We start from the raw sequence: 26,600 nt of genomic DNA, 5'->3' as shown, positions 1-26,600 counted from the left end.
CTTCAGTAACATAATGATCCACTGGGAATAAAGACCCCAATTCACAATTCAAGCCAGTCAAATTTTATTCTCTCAAAGATATAGCATTAACATTTAACAAAAGAGACAACTAAATGACCATCATGGGGGAAGAGAAAAATACTAGTTTATGCACACAACTCCCACGCAATCAGTCTTCACTTAAAATTCAAAACCAACAAATAGTACAAATCGGGACTAAAGACCCCAATTCACAATTCAAGCCAGTCAAATTTTATTATCTCAAAGATATAGCATTAACAAAACGGACAACTAAATAGCCATCTTGAGGGAAGAGAAAAATACTAGTTTATGCACACAACTCCCACGCAAACAGTTTCCACTTAAAATTCAAAACCAACAAATAGTACAAATCAGTACTGTTTAGGCCGCAATAAAATCTGCCTAACCATTAACCAATTAAGGGATACAAACCCAAAACTAGAGAGTAGGTAAGATGGAATTCAAGTGAGGTCATCCTCTTCTAGCTCCTTTGCCTTCAGTGATTGCTTCACTCTCAACAGAATCGTGGTTTTCCAAGCATCCTAATTAGCAATATGCAGAAATGGAAAGTTCAGAACAGGATGCAGTGGTTGAAAGTCCACACCAAAAAAAAAAAACACTGACAAGGTATCCACACTGATATGAGCAGAGCAGAATGGTAGAACAGGATTAATGTAGACAACCACATACAATTGGGACTTGGGACTAAGGCTTAGTTGGGTTGAATTGTTTGGTAGTACTAGTTGAGTTGAATTGAGCTTTAGTGAACTACATAGGGGTCCAATTAAATGAAGAGAGAAAGGCTGTTTAAAAATAGGGATATATCAAAAAGAATAAAAGAAATACATGGCAATATTTCAGCAACTTGTAGTGTTTCAAGCAATTTGAATACCACGAAAGCCTAAATCTGTTTACAAAGTTCTAGCCCCGGAAAAAAAGGGACGTGCTAACCTCAATCTCTTGCAGCTGAGGACAAACAGATGGGTAATCTATAGGCTCATAACTTTCAAATTTATTGAAATGGTTTAAAATTTTATGCATACTCTGGATTGAGATACAGACAATGAACCTGCTGCAGACAATGGACTACCGCAAGGAATGGGCATTGACTGGCTTAGTCCATTGTCTGCAGCAGATTCATTGCTGGAACTGCTGTTGTTTAAACTTATGTCAACAGACATTGAACACCTGCCAGCCTCCATTAAAAATCAATGCTGGCGGTTTGAAGACCTAGGCCAGCGTTTTTGGACCACCAGCACAGAGCTTCTTTGAAGAATGAAAATGAGCAACATAGGGCACAATTATATGATGTTTTATTATATTATATTTATTGAATATACTATTATCAATTTGATGAAATTATTAGACATTTTGAACTTCTTCATGTTATTAATTTTATTTTTAATTTACAATCATTAAAATTCCATTTCTATTTAGAAGTTCTCAGCTCTTTTCTTCATTTGCACAACTGCCTACTCAATTCAGCAATTAGTTTTAAATAGTTGCTAATTACTTCCTTTAAATTTTCTTTTTATATTTTCTCTACGCAACCAAATGCAAAAGCTTTTCTAGTTTCTATTGTTATTTTTTCTTTTTCAAATTTGTGTTATTGATATGGGGCCCACATGGTTCATTTGTGTTTTGTTGGTGTCGTCTTACATATTTGCACTATATAATGAGTATTGTATGTATACCTATATTATTATTTTCGTTGATGAAAAAATAATAGAATTGAAATTTGTAACCAAGCAGGTTAAAATTTTATTCTCATTCTTGCCAAAAAAAGAATTCCTTTTTTTTTTGGAAAAAAGCATTTCATTTGTATCAAAATTTTCTCATTTTGCGCATTTCTACCCATTTTTGTCCATTTTAGAATTTTATTATTGGAATGAATGAGCAAGAATGAGAGTTGAACCAAACATGGCCTAAGTTTTTATTATTATTATTATTATTTTGATAATTAACATGGCTTAAGCTGTTTCCTTTGGGTAATTGCTCATCTGGCTCCCTCTCCAATAATCGAGAATAGTTTCCAAGAAGAATGCCCCTAGCAACTTATTGCATTAGAAATCCTTTCTTTTGCTACTTGCATTAAAGATCCTAGAAACATAATATGGAATAAGGTCCACAGAACAAAAGAACTACACAATTTGATAATAGAACATCTCCTCCCAATTTCTAATTTTTATCAAGGTCATGATGAATATAACATGCTGGGTATAAATCCATTTTTAATGCAATAAAGTTCTGTTGTTACTAATAAAAAAAATAAATGAATATGACATGCTGGAATAACTTGGACCAATAGAGACAAATGCAAAGATATGCTATTACCCAGAGTGCATTCAACTATCTTCTACCAGAAACTCGAAATAGTCACTAAAGAAATATACCAGTTTGGTCATGCTATCAAATTCCTTGACAACATCAGTGAATTTCTCAACATCTTCCTCATCGATGGCGGCAGCCAGGTCCTGCCATAATCATGAAAAATCACCAAATCCAACATGACTTTTATTAGTCTCAAAGCTAGAATTTACTCAATTTAGACAAGATCAACAGGTAACCATGTAACAGTTTCTAATTCACCATTTCTCTCTAGAGGAAACTGGAAAGAAACAAAATTAAATTAAAAAAGATAAAGCAAGAAGACTAAGAACAGAAAATCAACATACAGTACGAAAAATAAGAATGCAACATAGACCGGAGAAGGCTAAAAAATAAGACAAGGTCACAGAATAAGTATATAACGATAGATCAGCACCAAAATACAACTGATCACTAATAACCATACTCTCGCCTAGTGAATGTGAAGAGTTGGCCACCTGAATATTCAGGAAAACAAGGTGCTCAAAGGCTAAGACATGAATATGGATAAGCATTGGCTCAGGCTGAGAAAGTCCAGTACAGACCAAATATATACATAGGAACTGCTACCAAAACTAAAGTAGCATCATCCAAGCAATCAGGGCATGCAAGGAAAAAAGACAAAAAACAAGCCCTTTTATTTATCAAAGTGTCCCTGGTGCATTGTCCTTTTCTGCAGATGCATTGACAAAAAGTCCACAGTAGTGATATATATGAAGTAACCCTGTATGCAAAAGGACATCTGTATATAGCCACATATACAACCTATACTATACATTCTTTACTGAGATATAATTTATAGAAAAAGGTTCACTAGTTGGGTCAAGTAGGGAGCTTCCCTACATGAACCCACTTATTTCTTCCATGTCGAAGGGTCTTTTGGCCAATCAAGACCTCAGACTTGAGACCCACTGCACTGGGCATATGTTCAATCCCATAGTTCATCAGTCATATGCCCCAACTTGTATTGGAGGTTCTCACAATAAAGTCTACCTATAAATGTGGTCTCATTTTGCACATGTGGAAAAGTGTTTTGGGCTGATTTTTTTCCCCACAAATAGAGGGTAACTCTCAGAAACTCATTTTTAAGCTCCAAATTAATTTGCCACATGTAAGATTGCTTGATTGTTTAAGGAAGTTCACTATATGATCTGACTAACAGACTCACTCCCATGTTTTATAAAAATAAAATGTTTGTATCTGTATATGGGTATACATGTGCGTATTGAAAAGTAAAATATCCATTGTATTGATTTGAGGGAGAGGACTCCTTCAAAATATATCTATACAAAAAGAGAGCTAAGTACTAAGCCCAGGTATAGGTAATATGCACATCTAGCTTAATGAAGCGAAAAAATCTTTATCTGCCATAATCTGATGCCATTGGTTACAGAAATGAGAAAATCTAAAGTTATGAAACTGTGGACCTTGGACCAAAACTTGTCTCATCATAATATGTAGCATGTAAATATACAAGCATATGAGAATTTGAAGTATGTCTTAAGGCTCTCAAAAATTGAGCTTAAAGAAAAAAAAAATCTCAAAATACACACTTGTCTTACAAGTTTGGGTAGGCAGCCCAAACCTGAAGTGCAAGTCTGAATCAACCCCATCATTCTGCCCCAGTGCCCATTCCTAGGCCACTAGACATAAACCTCAGAAAGCAGGAATACCTGTTGAGTCCATTCAAGTGAATTTTCAGTCACTTTAATCTCCACTGGGTTGACTATCAAAAAAACCTCTACAAGGTTTAACTCAAGGGAATTACTTAAGTTGTGTATAGCTATGCCTTATTATCCATTGGTTCCAGACAGATTTGCTCCTCAAAGAATGCCCATCATATGCAGCTTGATATAATTGATTTATGATGGATCCAAGGCCAATTACCAGGAAACTGGGCCTAAATTCTAAAACTCATATAATAATTGTTACAGGTTTGGAATAAAAACATAAGGCCCTACAACAATTTGAGTTACATACAAAGTACATGAAATTATAAATTTAGGTCAAGAGACAAGGACACATCCTCTTAACAATATAAATCAAATGATTAAATACAGAAAATTATCAACTTTAACACCCTTACTGATAAAGAAGTAGAGATGTAGATCCATCTTTTTGGTGTTAGATACAATTAAATGATTAAATATTTGAATCTGATTAATATAATTATCACAATCTAAAGGTATCTAAATGCACCCCATGTCGGGCATCCAGTATTATTGGGACAGGACCACAACCAAGGGTTGTAACCACGGACTTGGAGGTCCAGACCTGAGTAGACATGGAGCTGATCTATTACCACCCCTAGCTACCAGCGGCCCATAAAACCACCAAAGATCAATCTCTTGAGGGGAAAAAACCAGAATGCTGTTAAATCATCTTTGACAATCTCTTCTTCCCAGGTTCTGTAGAATCATGGTTTAATGGTTCATTGATTCATCCTATACAGCCATTTCAACTCAGTCATCTCCTTCTGACATCAAGTACCTTTTAACTTATTCTATTTCTATTTCCTCAACCTTCAGTGAAATAAATGCATTTTTATAGATATTGTTTTTTATCGATAAATAAATACCATTTCTGTTTGTCAGAAAACCAAATTCACCAGCCTTCCCAGTCAACAATTCTTACTAAGTTTTGGCCAGATTTATCCCTCCCAACCATCATCCTGAGTTTCCTGCCCCTCTCCCCCCACCTTTTTCCCTATGGTGCCTCCACTTAAGGTTTCCTGTTTCAGCTGCTTTAAATTTAATATGGCATCTACATGATTCCTATTGACAGCTTGAACAGTTCTACCTCTTTGGTGTAACAAAGATAAACATTGGGATTCACCCTCCAAGGTTTTATGTAACAAGGATCAATGTTTTAAAATGTGGAGGCATGACACAAGGCATTCCACTACCTAGAGGCATGAGGCGTAAGCCTCCCGAGGACAAGGAGGCATAAGCCTCCTTAAGAGGAGGGCGATGAGGGGGGGAGGAAGAATAAGAGGAAGAAGAATCTCATTTTTCTTTATTTTTAATAAAAATCTTTTATATTAAGAAGAATGAAGATGCACAGTACTAGTTGAAAGAAGGATCTCATTTTTCTTTCCCCTTATCTTTTCTTCTCTTCCATTTCCTTTTTTTCTTTCTTTTTCTCTTTTTTTTTTTCTCTTTCATTCTTTTTCTTTCCTTCCCTTTCTTTTCCTTTCCTTTCCTTTCCTTTTTTTTTTTCTTTTTCCCTTTTCTTTCTGTCTTTTTATATGAGGTGTGCATGAGGCACATGAGGAGTATGCCTCTAGCACGCCTCATGAAAAAACGTGTATGAGGCACATGCCTCTTGCACCTGAGGCATACACCTCAGAGCGTTTTGGGGGCACCTCCAGGCGTACGCCTCCCATGCCTTTTAAAACACTGACAAGGATAAACATCCTTCCAAAGAAATGACTTGAATCCAACTGCCATGTTAGTTGTTGCCTTGTTGATTGCTTTATTCTTTTCGTCATTTTGAACGAAGACAAAATTACACTAGTATTAAGAAAAATAAGAGGATGAAAAAGAAGCAGTGCTAGATCAGAGAGCCATGACTTACAGCTAAAAACTTGTATTCACGTGTTCCAGAAAAAGTTGGGTCCATTTCCTGCACAAGCAACTGTATTATTGAGTCCACACAACTCTACTTTAACTTCAAGATGTTGAAATTTAGAAAACATAGACCTCGTATCGCTCCAATGAGTTGTTTATTGCAACAACATCGCCCTTACAAAGTTGGCAAAGCCCAGCATTCAGGAGATAACCCTTAACGCTGTATTTCAGAAGATTATTGTTCATTGACTGTCGTGCTATTTCTTCATAAATAGCAATGGCTTTGTTATAACTGGAGGAGTGCAAACATAATGTAAGATTCCAAAGTAATAATATGACTTAGCGTCACAGAAAATTAAGTCAATACATTTCATATAAACATCAGAAGTCAATACAACATAACTTCAGGTAAAAGAGGTACTAGTGTAAATCCATATTGATGCATAGCAACAGAAGAGCATACATCATAAGTCAATACATTTCATATAAACAGCAGACAAGTTTCTACGGGTTTTTAAGAAGTTCTCAGTGGATGATATAATTAAGGGCTGGGATTCAGTAGCAAACCCTTCAAGATCCAGTTCAGCAATTCAGGAGAGTTGGACAGTTTCTACACAACAAAGTATAAAGATGAACTTCAATGGCAGCTAACTTGGCAACCCGGAGCCTTCGGGTGTGGGAGTCGTCTTTAGAGATAGGGAAGGAAAAATCTTGGCTCTTTTTTCGGGGACTATAGGACTGTGTGATTCGTTAAGAGCTGAGATGCTAGCTTTGCTGCAAGGATTAAGACTTGCTATACAGATGGGGCTACACCAGATTGAAGTGGAAAGGGATTCAAGGTTAGTAATAGATTGGATGAAAGCTGGAAATTTGGGAATCTGGAATCACAGGCAAGCTATGAGAAAAATTTGGTGTCTTACAAAGGAAATTGAAGCAGATTTTAAATGGGTTAGAAGAACAGTCAATGGCCTGGCTGATGCTTTAGCCAAACAGGGATCAAACAAGAGTAAACTTTTCTGGGCCGTATTGTAACCGTGAATCTGTTTTTGGGATCAGAATTCCAGCTATGGAATCGTAATTTTACGATTTAATGAATGAAAGTTACTATTTCCCATCAATAAATAAATAAATAAAAACATCAGACAAGTTGTTTTCCAGGGGAACTCCAGATCGAGAATGTAAACAAAATTTCTTTCTACAACCAATTTTTAGTTTGAAATAAGCATATGCATAGAGGCTACAAAAGATAATAAAGCTCAAAATGAAATATCATACATGCACCTTCATCAACAAATCATTGTCAGTTTTTTTTTTATCAGTAACAACAAGATTTATATTAAGGATTTAAAATGTAAGTACATGAGGTACAAAATGTACAAACAAATCATTGTCAGTTGATGCCTTGATGGAAATCCAATGCCTGAAATGTATAGCATTCATTGATAATGGCATGCATTTGAATGCCAATTGTAAGCCGTAGAGAGAGGAAACAAAGGGAAGGGGAGATGAAACAGCGGAAGGCTAGGCACATCTTTGGGGGGGGGGGGGGGTGTTTGTCCTTGGCTATCCAGGCATCACTGCCTGATGAAATGGTAAAGTTACCAGCATATTTCTATATCTCATCTCAGGTACAAAGTGGGAAAAAGAGATAGGATTAAGTTCTGGACAGGTGTTTGGTGGGGTGACTCTACCTTGGCCACTTCCTTCCCTCGCCTTTTCAGCCTTACCCTTAACCAAGAAGCTCACATCTCCCATGTTCAAACCTTAGATGACCTTTGAGAGACTTAGAACTCAATGAAGTTAATAGATTTCTGCACACTCAGAGAAGTGTACCTATCCCCAAAATACCCCTGATCTTCAAGTCTGGACCCTTCACCCAACTGGTAAGTTTTCAACCAAGTCTTGCTTCAGGGCTCTAATTGAGGAAGAACAAACAACTGAGCAGTTCAACTTCAAGAGAACTTGGTGCTCTCATATTCCTTCGAGAGTTTGCTTTTTTGTGTGGGAAGCTAGTCTGAAGAGGATCAGTACTTATGACCTTCTCCAGAAAAAGAACCATGGAGATTATTATTTATCCCCACATGTTTGCTTCTTTTGTTTAAAAGCTGGGGAATCATCCAACCACATACTGCTACACTGTGAGGAAACAAAGAAATTTTGGAATTTCTTCCTCACCCTTTTTAATTACAGTTGGACCTTCCCAGAGCATGTGGTAGATTGTCTCAGACAATGGACAGGAAGAGGCTTAAGTAAAAGAGGGAAGACATTGTGGCAACCAGTAGCTCATGCTGTCCTTTGGAGCATATGGGAAGAGAGAAATAATCGTCTTTTCAACAACAGAATAAAAAACCATGAGGAACCCATGTCCATCATTTCTCATGGATGCTTCCTCTGGACTTCCAGTGCAGAGTACTTTAAAGGAGTCTCCATCTCTGATCTTCAAAGGAATGCCACAAACTTCCTAAGTTCTAAGCATTTGTATTTCATCCCCCCCCCCCCCCCCCCGTATCTGCAGATCTGTTGATGAAGGGGAGATAACCTTGTATTTTGATGGAAGCGCCTTCCAGGTGCAGCAGGAATTGGAGGTATTTTTAGAAGAAGAGATGGTACAATCAATTGGGCCTTTAGTGGCCGATTGGGATAGCCTCTTCAACAAAGGCTGAAGTCATGGCAGCCTTAACTGGAATCAGGATTGCAAGAGATCTGGGTTATTTGAATATCACCATCAAAGGAGATTCTGCAAATACTATCAAGTGGTTAGCTGATCCTAACGGAGATTCCTGGGCTTCAGCTCACTTCTTGGATGAAGCAAGAGTCATCCTTTCCAACTTGGACCACAGTTGGGTTGGGTCCCTAGGGAGCTAAACTCTGCTGCTGATGGTCTTGCAAAGGCTGGTTGTTCACAGGGATTAAATGTTTGGTGATAGTTTTCTCCCTGTACAACTCTTTGGGTTTGTAGTTTCTGTGTACATCTCCTCATGTACTCCTCTCCCTTTGAATAAAGTTACTATCTTTTCAAAAAATATATATATTTCAAAGTCTCTCCATTGAATAAATACATTTGGGATCAACAATTACATACAGTGTTTTTTTTTTTGAAAGTGGTAAATTCTATTTCTGGCTATAGAGGCACCTGGCAGAGTATGAAGTTAAAAGCTCAGGCTCTAGGTTTTCCTGGTTGGGGCTTCACAATTAAATGGAAGTACAAGAGTTTGGTGATAGAGGGGCCTTGACTCTGTTTATTCCAGGGTGGTTAAAGTAGTCTCGAGGGGCTTTGAGGCAGCTTTCACTCTCTGTTTGAACCTTGAACAGAAACAAGAGTTTGGTGGTTGAGGTCAGAATGCAAGATAATAAAACAAAGGATTGACCGTGCTATGAGTTCACTCGTTTCTCTTAAACGGAAGTACCAGTTGGGACAAGTTTTTTTTTTGGAAGGGTGAAGAAGTTGGGACAAGTTATAGAATGACATATTTGGATGAAGTAATTCAAACAAAATATGAATCCATTATTGGCAGGAAGAGAAGATATTAGCAATTATCTCCAGGAGATACAATTTTTTTTATCAGTAAATGGTAATGATTTTATTCATAATAAAACCAATATGTAGGGTATGTTACTTATCAGGTATATTACTGTAGTATATTTCTATCTATCCGTTCTTTACATTAGAGCTAGTAAGTGCTGGCTCTATCCTTCTTTTGTTTATATCCAAGGCATTAAGTTGCAGGTCTTCTCTCTAGTCATTGTAATGGTTTTCAGTTTTTATATTATTAATGAAATTTTACTTTTTCCTATTTAAAAATATCATAATCCATGGATCTATACAGATGATGATAATATAATATTCTAAAGTATGCATCATGAAAATAATAGCCCCATCAAGCATTTTTTGATCGCATGATACGGTTTGTATAACTAAAGGGGTTGAAGCCCAATCTGCCTTGATAGGCAGGATGGTAGGACCCTTCCCCAGATGTATACTCATTGTACACAGGCTTGTACTTGCTTATCACAATTTTTGAATGAAATACAAAAAGTTTTTCTTATGCATCAAGGAAATGTAGTTACTTTTATTGTGGTCTAAACAAATCAAAAGAGTACTGATACTATCTAACTCTATGTATAAAAAAATAATATTTAGCAGATGGTGGCTTTACTCTTCTAGCTGAGCAGAAAATTGTGCAACTTTTAGTCTGCATTGATTTGCAGCAGATGACGACTCTTCACTTTGGAAAAATTCAGCAGAGCGGTCAAAGAAAATAATAGCTTGCTCAAAGTTTTGTTCAAGTTCATATAGCTCTGCAATTTCCTACACATGCAAATGTAAACCTAGACCATTAGCTACCTGGCAAATATAAGTGCATCATATACAAGAATATGACAGAATGCATGAGATTTGGGGAAAGAAAAGAAAATAGGAGATACAATTTTAGAATTTGCAATAGTTTATGATATGGCAATAATAAACACATACTTTAAAAAGAAAGATGACATTTGCAATAGTTTATGATATGGCAATAATAAACGCATACTTTAAAAAGAAAGATGAACATCCAATAACATTAATTCAAGTTAAATAGACTTTTCCTTGTTACCAGAACAGAATGCATGATGTGCAAAGACTACAAAGTTATTCTAGGAAAAAGCTTAACCACACAACATAGACTAACAATAGTAGAAATGCACATTAAAAGATGAAAAAGAGAAGAAAATGGGTTTCCGATAATTAGGTGGGTAAATCTAAAAGTCGAAAAACATGCACAAAAAAGTAATAAAAGAGGTTTAGCAGAATAAGGAAAATCATAAAGAAATGAAGAAACTTGGTGGTGGAATAAAGAGATTCACAATATATCAAAGCAAGACGGACATGTTATAAAAATTAACAAAAGACCAAAAGTATAGAAAGGTTGGAAAAATATATAAACACAAAAAAAAAGAAGTTAAAAAAAGTGAGTAAAGCCAAATTTAAGGCTTATAACAATTTCTATCATAAACTAAGTATTAAAGAAGGAGAAAATGGAATAGGTAAACTTGCAAATATAAGAGAAGGAAAAAAGTAGAGATCAAAATCGTGTTAGATACATTGAAGAGGGTTATCAAGGTGTCTTGATAAACAATGAAGAAATCAAGTAAAGATAGAAAAGTTATTTTAAAAAATTACTAAATGAAGAACATATAGAGGGTGCTAGTGGGGGAGGGGTTAATAAATAACAACTATAGCGCGTAGAAAAAGTCATGAGGGATTTCTTGCGGGAGTCGGGGGAAGGGAGGAAGGATCATGTGGTTAGGTGGGAAATAGTGTAGGAGGAAGGAGCAGGGGGGTTTGGCATTAGGCAATCTAACGAAGAAAAATACAGCATTATTAGGCAAATGGATGTGGAGGTGGCCTCTAGAAAGGGAGAGACTTTGGCATAAAGTTGTAAGGAGTGTGCATGGTGTTGCAAACAATGGCTGGGATGCTGGTGTATCTCGGCGGGCAACGTTGAAATCTCCATGGAAGGCTATTCATAGTATTCTTCCCGTTTTCCTGAACCTGATCAGGTATGATGCTTGTACTGGAGATAGGGTTTTGTTTTGGGAGGATGTTTGGATTGGTGACTTTGCCCTCAAGGACCTCTTTCCCTCCTTGTATTCCATCTTGTGTTTTAAAAATGAGCCAATTCAAAGGTTTGTATCCTCCTCTTTTTCTTCTGGTATAAACTGGAATCTGGGTTTTAGAAGAGATTTGAGAGATTCTGAGCTTGACCAGGTTGCTTTGCTCCTTATCCTTAAAACTATTGATCCTGTTTGCTTGGACCCTCCTTCTGTAGATTCCCGTATTTGGAAGCCTTTGCCCTCGGGATCCTTTTCTTGTGCTCCTCTCCGTTGCCTCAACCTTTTCATAGCAAGGAAGTTTGGTCCAAACCTGTCCCTCCTAAAGTGGGAGCCCTTTGATGGGAAGTCTCCCTTGGGAAAATCAACACTCAGCATGTTTTGCAAAAAAGAAGACCTAGTCTTTGTATCTCTCCTAACTGGTGCACCCTATGAAGAAAGTTTCTACCATATGCTAATCACTTGCCCTTTTGTTGTAGGACTTTGGGAAAAGCTATTTGATTTTTTTGGGTGCAGGTGGACAGAACTGGAGCAGATTTGCAATTTTTTTGATCCTACAACTTTCAGGTGGCCAAAGAGAAGAGGAAGAGTTTTGTGGAGGTGTGCTAGAGTTGCTTTGGTGTGAACTGTGTGAGAGGAACGAAATGCTAGAATCTTTAATGACAAGGAGAGGGATCAGACATGTGTGTTAGAATAGAAAGTATCTTATGTATAGCCATAAGCTGGGTAAAATCCTTGACCTGTTCTCATCCTACACTTTTGATGATATAAGGAGGAATTGGGAACAACTAGCTAAAAGTTCTGCAGTCAGAAGCAAGCCGGTGGTGGATTGGAAGCCTCCTGATGCAGGCTTCATTAAATTAAATTTTGATGGCAGTAGTTTGGGCAACCCGGGCCACCTGGAATAGGGGGAGTCTTTAGAAATGATGAGGGTCAGATTGTAGCTCTATTTTCCGGTCCTATAGGGTTGGGAGATTCAGTAGATGCAGAACTCCAAGCTGTGACACAAGGAGCAGAAATTGCAAAAGAGTTGGCAGTGGAGCATTTAATGATTGAAGGTGACTCCAAATTGGTTGTTGGATGGCTAAAAGAACCAGAGATGGCAGCCTGGCTGTACAGGGGGGCTTTGAGAAGATTTAAGTGGCTAACATCAAATATTTCAGTCACAGTTCAATGGGAAAGAAGATCGGCAAATGGGCTGGCAGACTTCCTAGCTAAACAAGGAATACATAGGAATAAGCTCTTTTGGGCTCAATTGTAAGCTTTATGATGTAGTTTGGAAGCTGCACCCCGCGCCTCTTTGTGGGGAATTGTATGATGCATACTTAGTTCTTTAATTAATAAAATTATCATTATCTATCAAAAAAAGATACGAAAAAGTACAGATAGGCCCAATGCAGATTTCTGAATTCCACTGCAGAACTATAAACATTCAAAATGTCAAAAACCCACACTATACACCAATGCCCACCCGTGAATTGGCATCAATTCCGAGCTGGCACCCACCCCAACTGTACTTTGGGCCTAAAAATTCTGACCCTGAGCTGAACCGTCATTCTCCCAAAAAAATAATAACTATACCATTATAAAGTTAATAGATACTGTAGAGAAGATGGGCCTAATGGCCCATAGACTGTATATCCTTTTTTATCTTTTATGTTCTTTGCTATAATGGGCCTTAATCTGGGTTTTATTCTTTCTTATGTTATGTCTTTAATTTTCTGCCCAACTAGGGCCTTCTCTGTAAATTACCAAAGTTTAACTTAATGAAATAGAATTAAGGGAGTAAGAGAAGAGATTATGTTTGAAAATCTCTCTCTTCGAACCCAAATTGCCGCCACCTTCTTCTTCTTCTTCTCTCCTCTTGAACTCTGATTTCTGCTACTTTCTTTTGAATTTTTGCAACTTTCTAAACAGTCATTTCTTCTCAAAAGGCTGTTTTTCTTCTTGGTATCAGAGCAGGCTCGTTTTTCCCTTTTTTTCACCTTTTTTCCAATACCTAGTGTGTATGGAGAACTGAATCGTATGAATAGTTAAAGAAACCTATTTCAGGCCAGTTGTTAGTGGTTTCTGGAGAGAAGGGGACTGGTTTTGCCGTCCTCTTGACAGATTCAAGTGTGTTGCCTGAAACCCTAATTTTCTAGAGAAATCTAATTGCAGGCCCCACAGGGAGTTTGACCTAGGCGCTCAGTGACTGAAGGCTTTCTCATTCTCCTTCTTGTAGATCAAATCAAGTGGATTGGTGTTCTGTGAAGTCTACAAGGAGCGGCTGAGTTTTCTCTGTTTCTCCCAACTTCCGGGTGTGATGTAGGTTACTAGTACGGCTACATAGAGGTTGGCTCACAACACAGTTTTTGTTCTATCTTCATTTGTTGTTATTCAAAGTTGTTTGAAGTCATTTTTGAAGTATTTAAGAAGATGAATTCCTTAGACTTTGAAAACAAGCATGTTACTGGTACAGGTGCATAGAGGTTGGCTCACAACATAGTTTTTGTTCTATCTTCATTTGTTGTTATTAGAAGTTGTTTGAAGTCATTTTTGAAGTATTTAAGAAGATGAACTCCGCAGACTTTGAAAACAAGCATGTTGCTGAATCTGGACAGGTTCCGAGAGCCTCTGTAGACTCTCTACTGGCTGTGACCACAGTCAAGCTGGATGGAACTAATTATTTGGCTTGGCCACAATCAGTAAAGATTCATATTTGTAGTAGAGGCAAGTGGGGTTTTATCTCCGGGAGCAAAAAGGCTCATCCGGAAGATGATCCATCATGCAAAAAGTGGATGCAAGAAAATTATACTGTTATTGGATTGGCTTGTTAACTCAATGCAACCACAGATTAGCCAATACCATTTGTGGATGAATTCAGCAAAGGAAATTTGGGATAGTGTTGCTGAAACCTATTTCCAAAAATTAAATGTGGTAAGGGTTTACAAGTTGAGAAGTGATGTGAAGAATTTGAGACAGGGGGAGAAACCATTAATTGTATACTTCTCAACACTGAAGTCTTTATGGCAGGAAATAGATTTGATGGAAGTTGTAGCCTGGGACACCACTAACGATGCTGAGACCTACAGAAAACTGGTTGAGAGAAACAAGGTGTTTGAGTTCTTGGCAGGGCTAAATCCAGAGTACGACATTACAAAGCAAAATATTTTATCCAAGGATAGTGTCTCACTGTCTCAAGCATATGCCTTGGTAAGTGGTGAAGAAAGCAGAAGACTTGTCTAGGTCCAAGGGGCTGATCTAAATGATCAATTTGCTAATATGAGAGTGAAACCCAAGGGGTTTGCAGGGACTCCAAGTAGCTCAGAGAAGAAAGAGATTATCTGTGAGTACTATAAAAAGCCAAAACATACTAAAGACAAGTGCTGGAAATTGCATCCTGAGCTCCTACCACTTCAGTTTCAGAAGAAGTCTGATAATATAAAGGCAGGGAGTGTTAATGTTGCTACTGGTCCAGATAGTGACAGATACCAAACTGAAGAGATGACGGCTAGTGAGCAGTTAGCATCTATGAAGGCAAAATATGAGAAGTTTGGGAGGATGATCAGTCACCTAGAGGGTGTGACCTCTTCTTCCAACCCTCCAAGAAATTCAACCTCTTCTGCATTTGCTCATTCAGGTATACGGGCTTCTGCCAATCATGCAACCATTTCAGGTAATCGTAGGATCCCTTGGATTATTGATTCTGGTGCTTCTGGTCATATGACCAGCCTTTCTACTTTGTTTGTTTTATATGATTTACTTCCTAGACGTGGCAAAATCACCCTAGCCGATGGCTCTCTTGCCCCTATCTCCGGCAAGGGAACCATCAAGGCTACAGACTCCTTGGTTCTTCCTTCTGCTCTTCATGTACCCAGGCTAAATACAAACTTGTTATCTGTAAGTAGCCAAACGAAGTCATTAAACTGCTATGTAACCTTCTTCCCTTCCTACTGTGTTTTTCAGGATTTGGTGTCTCAGAATGTGATTGGGAGTGGCCGTGAGGCGAATGGAATATATCTGTTGGATACTCCTGAACAGTGCCATGAACAACCTGGTCCATCAGTCGAGTCATGTTATGTCATTTTCGTTTGGGTCATCTTTCTTTTTATGCATTGTCATTTATTTCCAGAACTGTTTAAGGGAATTAGTTTGTCCAGTCTTCATTGTGAGTCTTGTGAACTGTCAAAACATTGTAGAAACAATTATCCTCTGATTAATAGAAGATCTTCTTCTCCTTTTAATATTGTGCACTCTGATGTGTGGGGCCTTACCACTTACCTTCTATGGATGGTTACAAATATTTTATTTTGTTCATTGATGGCTTTTCTCGGTTCACTTGGATATTTTTGATGAAGTTCCCAGACTTGTGAGGCAATTCCACGAATTTGTCCTAACCCAGTTTGATACCAGAATTAAAATTTTCAGATCTGACAATGCAAAATAATATTTTGAGAAAAACCTGACCTGCTATCTCACTGATTTAGGGGTTATTTATCAAAACTCCTGTGTTAGAACCCCAGAACAGAATGGAGTTGCTGAAAGAAAAAATAGACATATTCTTGAAGTTGCAAGAAGTATTCTATTTGCCTCACATGTCCCTACAAAATTTTGGGGTGATGTTAGTTCTCACTGCTACCTACCTTATAAATCGTATGCTATCCAGGGTTTTAGGGTTTAAGTCTCCCTTCAGTCTTCTTCATCCGGACAAAGATCTTTTTCCTATTCCTCTTCATGTCTTTGGCTGCACTTGTTATGTACATATCCCAAGTGTTTAGAGTCATAAGTTTGAACCAAAAGCCCACAAGTGTGTCTTCCTTGGTTATTCCCCCACACAGAAGGGTTACTGTTGTTTTGATCCGAAGACTGGCACTCGGTATGTCTCAATGGATGTCACATTTGATGAGCTTTCTTCCTTTTATGGTTCTTCTCTGGAGAGACATTGTCCAAAGGGGGAGGATTTGTCACAGGTGTTTGTCCTTCCTCTTCCTATCCTAGTTGAATCTTTTGCTGAGTCTCTTCCTCCTTCAAATGAGTCAAGGGAGGATCAGTCACTTCACTGTCATTCCAGTGTTCCTATTCCTCCTCCTTTACCTCCTCGCCCTCTTTTTAATCCCAGGTTGTGTCAATGCAAAGAACCAGAAATGAGTTGATTGTTTCCCCTACAACACATGAGCATCGTGCACTTCTAGTTACAGATGAGACAACAGGTATTGTTACAGCCCCTTTGGAGCCATCATTCCCAGACCTTGATATCCCCATTGCTATTAGGAAAGGAAAAAGGAAGTACTGCACATTGCATTTCCAAACACATTTCTTATAGTTTTGCTCTCTCCTTCATATTTTGCCTACCTTTCTTCTGTTGCTTCTAACCCAATTCCCGAGTCTGTGTCAAAAGATCTTAATATTCCAGAATTGAGGGATGCTATGAGAATAGAAATTGATGCCCTACACAAGAATGACACTTGGGAAGTGATTGATTTGACTGAAGAGAATGACCCAGTAGGTTGTAAGTGGGTTTTTACTATCAAATATCATGTTGATGGCACCATTGAAAGGTACAAGGCTAGGTTGGTTGCAAAAGGCTACACACAGACATATGGGATTGATTATCTGGAGACCTTTGCCCCTGTTGCCAATATGACTTCTGTGAGGGTTCTGCTATATTTGGCTCCACACTCAAACTGGCCACTTTATCAACTGGATGTAAAGAATGCATTTCTGAATGGAGAATTACATGAGGAGGTCTATATGTCTCTTCCTCCAGGGATGTATGAAACAGATATGAAAGGAAAGGTCTACAGGCTGAAGAAATCTCTTTATGGACTCAAACAGTCCCCTAGAGCATGGTTTGAAAGGTTTAAGGCTGCCCTTGTTAGCTTTGGCTATGTACAGACACAGTCTGATCATACCCTCTTTGTGAAGAGGAGAGGATCCTTGGTCATTTACCTGATTGTGTATGTTGATGATATTGTTGTGACTAGTAATGATGTCTCAAGGATTAATGATCTCAAATCTTTCCTTCATACAGAGTTTGAGATCAAAGATCTGGGGGAATTGAGATACTTTCTTGGCATAGAAGTTGCTAGATCCAAAGATGGAATCCTTATCTCTCAAAGAAAGTATGTTCATGATTTGCTCTCTAAAATAGGGAAGATAGGCACTAGACCAGTTGTTACTCCTATCGATATGAGCCATAAACTCTCTGCTTCAGATGGAATATTGTTAGAAGACAAGGGAGTCTTTCAGAAACTACTTGGAAAACTTCTCTATCTATGCATGACTCGGCCAGACATTGCACATGCTGTCAGTTGCATCAGTCAATTCATGCATGCTCCCAAGGATACTCACATGGTAGCAGTAGAGCGGATTCTGTGTTATTTGAAGGGCTCCCTGGAAAGGGAATTCTATTTGCTAAGCATGGCTATATGAAACTTGAAGCCTACACAGATGCTGACTGGGCCGGAAACATTGATGACAGAAGATCTACCTCTGGGTACTATAGTTTGGTGGCAAGTAATATTGTCTCTTGGAGAAGCAAGAGACAATCAGTTGTTGCTCGATCTTCAGCCGAAGCAGAATACAGAGCCATAGCTCATGGAGTTTCTGAACTATTGTGGCTTAGATCCTTGATGGAGGAACTAGGTATTGAGCATGATAAGCCAATGATGTTATACTGTGATAATCAGGCCGCCATCAACATTGCTCACAACCCAGTGTAACATGATAGAACTAAGCATATTGAAGTTGACAGACACTTCATTCAAGAAAGAGTGGCTTATGGAGAAGTGTGTCTACCTTTCATCACCTCTGAAGGATAGTTAGATGATTTCCTCACCAAGGGCATTTCCAAGGCTAAACTTCAGCATGATACTGGCAAGCTTGGCATGATTGACATCTATGCTCAGCTTGAGGGAGAGATTATGTTTGAAAATCTCTCTCTTTGAACCCAAGTTGTCGCCACCTTCTTCTTCTTCTTCTTCTCTCCTCTTGGACTCTGGTTTCTGCTACTTTCTTTTGAATTTTTGCAACTTTCTAGCTGTCCTTTCTTTTCAAAAGGTTGTTTTTCTTCTGATACCTTCTTAAAAAAAAATTGATTAACAAGGTAAAAATATCCATTCAACACCAAATTGCACACAAAGTACACAGCAAAAGAAGTGTACGACATTGGGCCTCCCAAGAGAGGCCCCACCACAATTAACAACAGAAACAAAAACAAATGAAAGCAACTGATTACATGTTACAAATTAGCAGTCAGTCCTAGGCAGCCCCAATTTAAACAAACTTTTCCAACCCCGGCCTTGACCAGAGAATCAGCCATCATGTTGGCTAAATTAGAATTTCCAACCCCAACCTTCTTAAAATTAGAATTCCCAAAGTGAAAGAAGCTTTAAATAAGATAAAGAAAGAAAAGGCATTAGGAGCTAATGGTATCTAAATAGAAGTTTGAAAAGGTATGGAAGAGGAAGGCCTATCATGGCTAACTGTTCAATAAGATAACAAAAACAAAGAAGATGCCAAGTGAATGGACAAAGAGCACAATAGTTCCTATATTTAAAAACAATGGCTATATCAATGTTGTAATATTTATCGTCAGATTAAATTTATAAGCCACTCCATGAAACTTTTGGAGAGAGTAATTGAGCAGAAGCTACAATATGAAACTATGTAAATTAAAAAATCAAATTGGTTTTTAACTAGCTTGGAGAGGTTGCATCTCGTGCCTCTCCTTGGGGACATTGTACTATTTATCATTGTTGATTAATAAATTTCTTTCAATTATCAAAAAAAAAATCAATTTGGCTTTTTCCATGGAGATAAACCATGAAAGCTATATTTTTTATTGGGATAATTGTTAGACAAATTCAAATAGAAGAGAAATCTTATATGGTATCACTGATTTAGAGAAAACATATGAAAGAATCACTAGAGAGATAATATGGTGGGTTTTGGAAAAGAGAGTACCAAAAAGGTAAAAATAACTTAATTAAGGATATGTATAGGGTAAAACAACCAGTGTTAAAACACCTGTGAGGGAAACACCAAAATTTCCAATCACAATAGGATTTCACCAAGCTCAGCACTTAGCCCTTATTTATTAGCACTAATCATGGAAGTTTTTTTTTTTTTTTGATAGATGAATGGAATTTTCATTAATAAAGAGGAAGAAAGAGTACAACCAGCCTAAGAAGAGGCACAAGATGCTACCTCCCCTTTAAGGATGCTTACAATTTTCAACTCTAACCAGATTACAGTTTACAAAGTAGGCCAATACAAAGAAACCCGAGAAACCCCTTGTTTAGCTAAATAATCATCCAAGGCATTTTCCAATATGCTAAACCAATGAAAGCTGACTGACATATTCCTTGTAAGCCGTTTAACTTTTGAAGATCCCTATAACCCCAAATAACAGTTCCAGACCCGACAACCACCCCACCTTAGAGTCTCCATCAATTATCAAATTCTCCACTCCAAGTTGGTTAGCAATCTGTATTCCTTGTACAACAGCTAGCATCTCAGCCCTTGTAGAGTCTTCATCTCCCATCAGACCAGAAAATATGGAGAGAAAGCTGCTGTCCTTATCATCTCTCTAAGATCCCTCCTATACCCGAAGGTCCTAGATTACCTTGACCACTCCCATCAAAGTTCAGCTTTATAATGCCCTCCAGAGGTAGTATCCAACTTTCTTGAATTCTATTATTCTTGGAAGATGTGAAGGCCATTGCTGCCCAACTCCTCTGAAAATCATCATTGGAATAATTCTCCAAAAGAACTGAGGTTTTCAACCAAAGAATTGCCCTTGTCATAATACACTCCTTTACTTCAGAAAGACTTATTTCCTTTTTCTTGGAATATTCTAGCATTCCTTTCCTCCCAGATAGTCCATAAAAGAGCTGCTCTAATACATTTACACATTAGTTTCTCTCTCTTCATAGGCCACCCAAAAGTAGACGAATCAAAAAGCAAATTTACTTCATATGGCTAGTTTCACTTACATCCAAACAATATAAAAATCCAATTCGAAATAGTTGCAACAAAGGACCAAGATATTAGTAAGTGATAACAATCCTCATTTTGCAATCTGCACCTTGCATAGAGTTACCAATTTGGGGACAAACACTAAAAAGGTCTCTTCTTTTGTAGGTTATCCAAAGTATTAATCTTACCATAGTACACTTCCCAGCAAAAAAAACATCTATATTAAGGGGAAGGCCTAGACTAAATTTCTTTAACTGGGAGTCTGGGAACACCCAAGGAGAGGAGTTAGAACAAAGGGGCTTGAAGGAGGCATAAGTAAAAGAGCCACTCAGAGTCAATGTCCAAATTCTTCTGTTAGGTTTTAAGTGGGTCTAGACAAACAAAATCCAATAAAAGCAAAAGCTCAGAGACAAAAGAGAATTCCGCATCCCTCAACCCTCTACAAAAGCCAAAATCCCAATTTAAAGACAACAGAAGAACTAGGGAAGAAAGGAAACTAGAGATACCCTTTAATAGAGGGAAATAGAATAAAGGGAGGGAAAGTGGTCATTAAGAGGTTGAGTGCCCACCCAAACATCTTCCCAGAAGAGAACAAAACTACCAAAGAAAACATCATACTTTACAAACTTAAGGAATTTAGGGAGAATGTTGTGTATTGCCTTCCAAGGTTTTTGGAAAGTGTAGCCTGTTGAGATACCCTAGCATCCCAACCATTTTCAGAACAGCCATGGATACTTGCTCCCACCTCATGCCACAAGCTCTCTCTTTCCAAAGGCCACCTCCACAACTATTTGCCTAGTAGAGCTTCATTCTTACGTGTTAGATTCCCTAACCCTAATCCCCTTTCTTCCTTACTTTGACGAACCACCTCCCACCTAATCAAGTAATCCTTTTTCTCTTCCCCTAGTTCCCACAAGAAACCCCTCGTCAATTTTTCTATCTTCTTATCTTCCCTAGAAGGAATCTTAAAAACAAACAAAAAATAAATCGGTAGGTTGGCAAGCTGATCCTAGTTAAAGTAACTTCGGCAGTTTGGACCCCAAAGAAATATAATTCTATTTTCAAGTTGCTAACCTTCTTTCAAACTTTTCCATTATTGGGTTCGAAAACCAACTCCCCTTTGGATTAGCACCTAGGAGTCCTAAATAGGTCAAGGGCCATTCCGAGATGGTGCACTCTAAAGCAAGCAACAACAAACTCCAATTTCCCAACTCCCCAAGTTCAACTCCACCCAGTGTTTTAAAAGCACAAGGTGCAAAAACGAAAATATGCAAGGGGCAATTTGTGCCCGAGGCGCAAGGTGAGATGCGTGCGTTTTTGAAGCAAGGTGTAAAAATACAAAAAATGCCAAAAACAATGTTTTAAAAGCCGACCTAGAAGTCGAACCATTTCTGCCTCCGGGTCGTGGGTCACCAGTTCGACCAGTTGGGTCAAGCTGTTTAGACCGTGCCATGTCAACATATATATATGTGTATGTGTGTAAATATATATTTTATCAATAAATAATGCATAAACATGTTTTAGATATGTTATATGCATTTTTATATTTAATTTATATATTTTTAACTCATTTTTAATTTTTTTATTTATAAAAAATGTTAAAAATTGCAATTTGAGGCCAAAAAAGGCTTTTTTGCAAAAATAGCGGGGCCAGGTGCCTACAGCCCCTTGGGACACATAGATCTCAAAAATTTACCCAAAATCAAAAAAAAAAAAAAAAAATCACCCCAATCGGACATCAAAGTGTAAAGTTATGGCCTCTGAAAGTTTGCATACATTGAATGTGCAACCTGCGACCCAGTGACCAAGTTGAATAGGTCAACGGTAGAACCGGATGGGTCAAATGGTTCTTGACCAATTTAACGGTTTTTTTCCCGTCTGACGGGTCTTGACTGAATCGGACCAAAAATCTTGACTGGGTGACAGTTCAAACGGTTCGACCGGCTGGGTCAACGGTGGGTTGAAAACACTACAAAAAAAAAAAAAGTCAAAAAATTAAAAAAAAATGCAAAAAAAATATATCAAACATAATATTAATAAAAAATATAAACTTAAATTTTAAAATAAATGTTTTAAAAAACCTATTATCTAAAATTAAAATACATAAACAAAACATGTAAAGCGTATTCAAATGAAAAATTAAAAAAATATATCAAACATATAAAACATTTTCAAGTATGTAAAACCCACTATCTCTTTTTTTCCTCAATTGCATTACTTCAAGTAGCTAATGTGATGTAAAACATATTGCATTCTTGATTCTATGAACTGCCTTTGTACCATGCCCTTCGAGGCAAGCCCAAACAAGTCTATGTTAGGGTCTTAAATTCTTAATTTTCACACAAAAAATAGTAATTTTATAATTTTAATTGCCTTTTAACAAGATATTTTATTAGGATGAATGAATGAACAACATTAGCAAATAGGGGATTCTCGAGGGGCGTGGTCGGAGGTCTGGGGGCAAAGCCCTTGCCCCAACCGCTAGGTTGAAAAAAAAAAACAAAAGGCATAAAAATTTAAAAATTTGAGGCACAAGGGACATCAGGCACATGCCTAGGCACGCTAGGCGTGTGCCTTTTGAAAATGTTGTGCCTAGGACCTAGGCAAGGTGCATACCCTAAAATGTGTCTGCCTGTGCGCCTAGGTGCACCTTTTAAATCACTAACCCCACAACACAACGCTTGCCAAAATTAATTTTCAAATTAGATGCACTCTCAAAGAGAATTATTAGATTCTTTAGTTTTCTCCTCTTCATCAAATCACACCCTTTACAAAAAATTATAATTCCATCTGCAAACTGAAGGTGAGTCACCGGAGCTCTATCAGAGTTTTTTGCCAAAGGAAGTCCCATGGTGCATTTGTTCACTAATGTTAAAGGATGATTAAATGAAAAATAAGATTTCATGGACAAAGATCTTACAAACAAGAGGTTCTAAAATAGATAGGACTAAAATAAAATGCATGCAATGTAAATTTATTAATAATAAAAGTGGAAACCGGAGCACACCTAGGATTGGAGACCAAGAGATGATGTGGCCCCTTCCATTACCTTCATTGGTTAATCCATAAAGAAGGAAAGATTAAGGAGAATGTTGCCCACAGAATAAGAGTAGGATGGACAAATTGGAGGGATGCACCAGAATCTTATTTGATAGAACAATACCACTTAGACTAGAAAGAAAGTTTTACAAAACAGTTATAAGGCCAATGACATTGTATGAAGGAAAAGAGGGAAAACTAAGTGTGGTAGATATGTGAGTGTTGAGATAGATAAGAGGGAAAACTAAAAAAGGATAGGATCTGAAATAAGCTTATTCAAAGGAATGTAAGAGTAGTTCCAAACTTCCAATAGGTGATAAGACAAGGGAAAGTAGACTATGATGGTTTGAGTATAGGTGAAAAATGCCATCCATAGCGCCAATAAGTAGTCATCCATAAGTTAATAGGGCTAGAAGAGCAAAGGGCAAGTCAATGTATCTTGGGTGACAAGGGCAGCCAATAGATTGGCAGAAACTTAAGCTAAGAGTGAGGTCAACAGGCCTGCAATATTTTGGGCACAGTTATAAAATGTCATATCAAATGTAGGGGTAAAGAAGCAAGTCTGACCTGAGAACAGGGCTGCTAGACAGTTTTGTAATATTATTATTCATTTTAAGAGCTAAGGGCAGGTCAAAAAGGACACGAGTTGAAGTAGGGGGAAATGATTTAAGGGCCCACAGTTTAGCAATGGATATGGTAATGAACAGGATAGAACGACTAACAGCATATAGTTGGAACAAGGCTTATATGATGCTGATAATATTGATGAAGATATACACGGATATAATGTAAGTATTACATGCACACATACATCCCAAAGGAGAAGTTACAGATCCACAAGATGTACCTCCATCAGATGACAGCAGAGAGAAGTCGAAATAAATAAATTAAGGTAGGTAAAGAGTGATTCTAAGGTGCTACACTCCCATCCCAAAGGTAAAAAACTTGCTAAATAGCTGATTGGTGAATCACTATATCATATCTAGATGAGGTACAATTGCCAAGAAAAATATTGGTTTCAGGCATACCTTAAAATATCTTGCACACATGTTAAACCTGCCAATTTCCGTAAAAATATTGGCTGCCTGATTTAAACATGAAATAGCCTCTGCAGAGAGCATCTAATATTAGTGAGCTGTCAGATGATATTAACCGTTACAAAGTAGGACAAAATAACAGAGATTGAAAATGTGAACAGAAATTTCTCATTTTGTAATTACAAAAGATGACATCCCTTGCTCAGGACTTGGCAAACCATGGCATTCAGCTTCCAGATTCATGTCCTTAGGTTACACCTATCTGTGTTATAACTTTATATAATGCTGGGCTGGAAAAGGAAGCAGAAATTCATCCACAGATAATTCTGCGGGTAATGTCTTCATTCTCTCATTCATTGTGGATTATTGAACCAAGGAAGCACAAATTGTCACTTTTGAGGCATGTACCCTCATTTATACTTTTTTGTTAAAATTACAGTATTATATTCCGCCTAGATCCTAATTCTCTTAAAAATTATTTCTACAACTTTAATGTATTATTACCAATAAAAAGATACTGAACAATTATTGGGCCTACTCTCAACAGAGAGGACCAGGTCCATGAAACCTCTTCAACAGTTATAACTCTGCATTTAACCACACTAATTTTTCTATTATATATTCTTCCAAATTCTATGAGCAAGCATTCAACTCCTGAAATTGGGTTCCCAAGAGAGCAGCCACTGAAATTGAGCTTAATCACTTTCCCTGCCCATGCCGCCTGGCTGCAGGAGGGTTGTTATGACTTGACTGATAACATGCTGTCATTGTAAAAAATGTACTCACCATGGTCTGCAACCCTCTCATCAGAATCCAAATATATTCATGTAAGCTCCTATTTGTGCAACCTATCCATGTTTTTAGGAACCAAAAAAAAACACACTCCAAAAATATTTGTTGTACCAAAAAAGAGTCTAACCATAAGAATTGGCAGATGCCCATTAGGAGCATGCAGCCTTGTTATATATTCTATCAATAAACTATTGTTGATAATTAAAAGATCGGGGAAGTTAATGAGGTATTTTCTTTGGGATACCAAAAGAAACATCTCGTCAATGGGGAACAACATGTAAAAGGAAACATCATGGGGGCTTAGGTCTAGGAAGGATAAAATCTAGGAACCTATCCTTGTTCAGAGAGTGGTTAGGACGTTCTTGTTGGGTTCAGATAAACTCTAGCACTTTTTGATATGTAGGCTTAGCAACAATGGTGTTGATTCCAATAGGTGGGATGCAGATCTGGAAAGAAAAGCAGCATTGTCTTCGCCATTGAAACATGTCATCCATCCTGTCTTAGTTTCACAAGATGGGATCATTTGAGAGGTAAGTTCATAAATAGAAGTAATCTAGCCACCCAAACTAGAAGCATTTGCTTGGCTGATATCTTCATATAGTGTTTTGTCTATTCACCACTTAAAAAAAGTTGAGGGTTTTATCTGGCCAGCCTTTGTGTTGTTTGTAGGCATTTTGAGGAGAACGTGATTCATCTATTCATTTTTTGTGACATGGTGGTGCATGTATGAAGTTATTTCTTTGTGTTAGTCAAAAGACCTAGATACCAACCTCCTTTTCTGGTGAAGGTCTTCTTGTCGCCATCCCTTGGTAGATTTGAAGGGCCAAGATCTTTTAGAGGACTATACCTTTCCTAGATTTTTGAGAGGCTTTGGTGAGAAAGGAAAAGATGGATTTTTTAAGGGATGGCTAGGGACAAGAGGTGTATCTGTGCTGATATTGGTCCCCTTCTTTTCAATTGGATGATGGACCATGCAGGGTTGGATGATGTATTCAAAGCCTCATTTGGAGATCAATTTTGGACTGCACTGGACTTAGCTGATGTCTATGTATGGACATGTGAATTCTATCTAGTCTTTATGAGAGACACTTCTGTTTTATACTTTCCCTTTGTAATAAAGTATCCTCTCAATATTCTTTCCTCTCGCATTTCCCCTTCTTCATAGTTAGAGATGTATTTTCGATGAACATATAATAGATTGATGCATGACATATCAAGTTAT

At 37.7% G+C, this 26,600-nt stretch overlaps 1 protein-coding gene across 1 annotated transcript in view; it reads right to left on the bottom strand.

Annotated features, from left to right (window-relative positions):
* Positions 1-229: 229 nt before the first annotated feature.
* Positions 230-26,600, bottom strand: part of LOC148870502 (alpha-soluble NSF attachment protein-like) — a 28,227-nt gene continuing 1,856 nt past the window's right edge. The window contains exons 4-9 of the mRNA XM_088967653.1: positions 24,578-24,657; positions 10,115-10,266; positions 6,090-6,249; positions 5,965-6,012; positions 2,415-2,495; positions 230-563 (exon numbers count right to left, since the gene is read on the bottom strand). Coding sequence (XP_088823779.1) covers positions 483-563; positions 2,415-2,495; positions 5,965-6,012; positions 6,090-6,249; positions 10,115-10,266; positions 24,578-24,657 — 602 coding nt within the window. The 3' untranslated portion in view covers positions 230-482. The remainder of the gene's footprint in view (positions 564-2,414; positions 2,496-5,964; positions 6,013-6,089; positions 6,250-10,114; positions 10,267-24,577; positions 24,658-26,600) is intronic.

This window comes from Nelumbo lutea, chromosome 2, assembly GCF_056320005.1.
Source record: "Nelumbo lutea isolate HS-2025 chromosome 2, American lotus-T2T, whole genome shotgun sequence".
Lineage (NCBI taxonomy): Eukaryota > Viridiplantae > Streptophyta > Magnoliopsida > Proteales > Nelumbonaceae > Nelumbo > Nelumbo lutea.
Note: the sequence above shows the minus strand (reverse complement) of the source record. Positions and strands in the feature narration are given on the sequence as shown.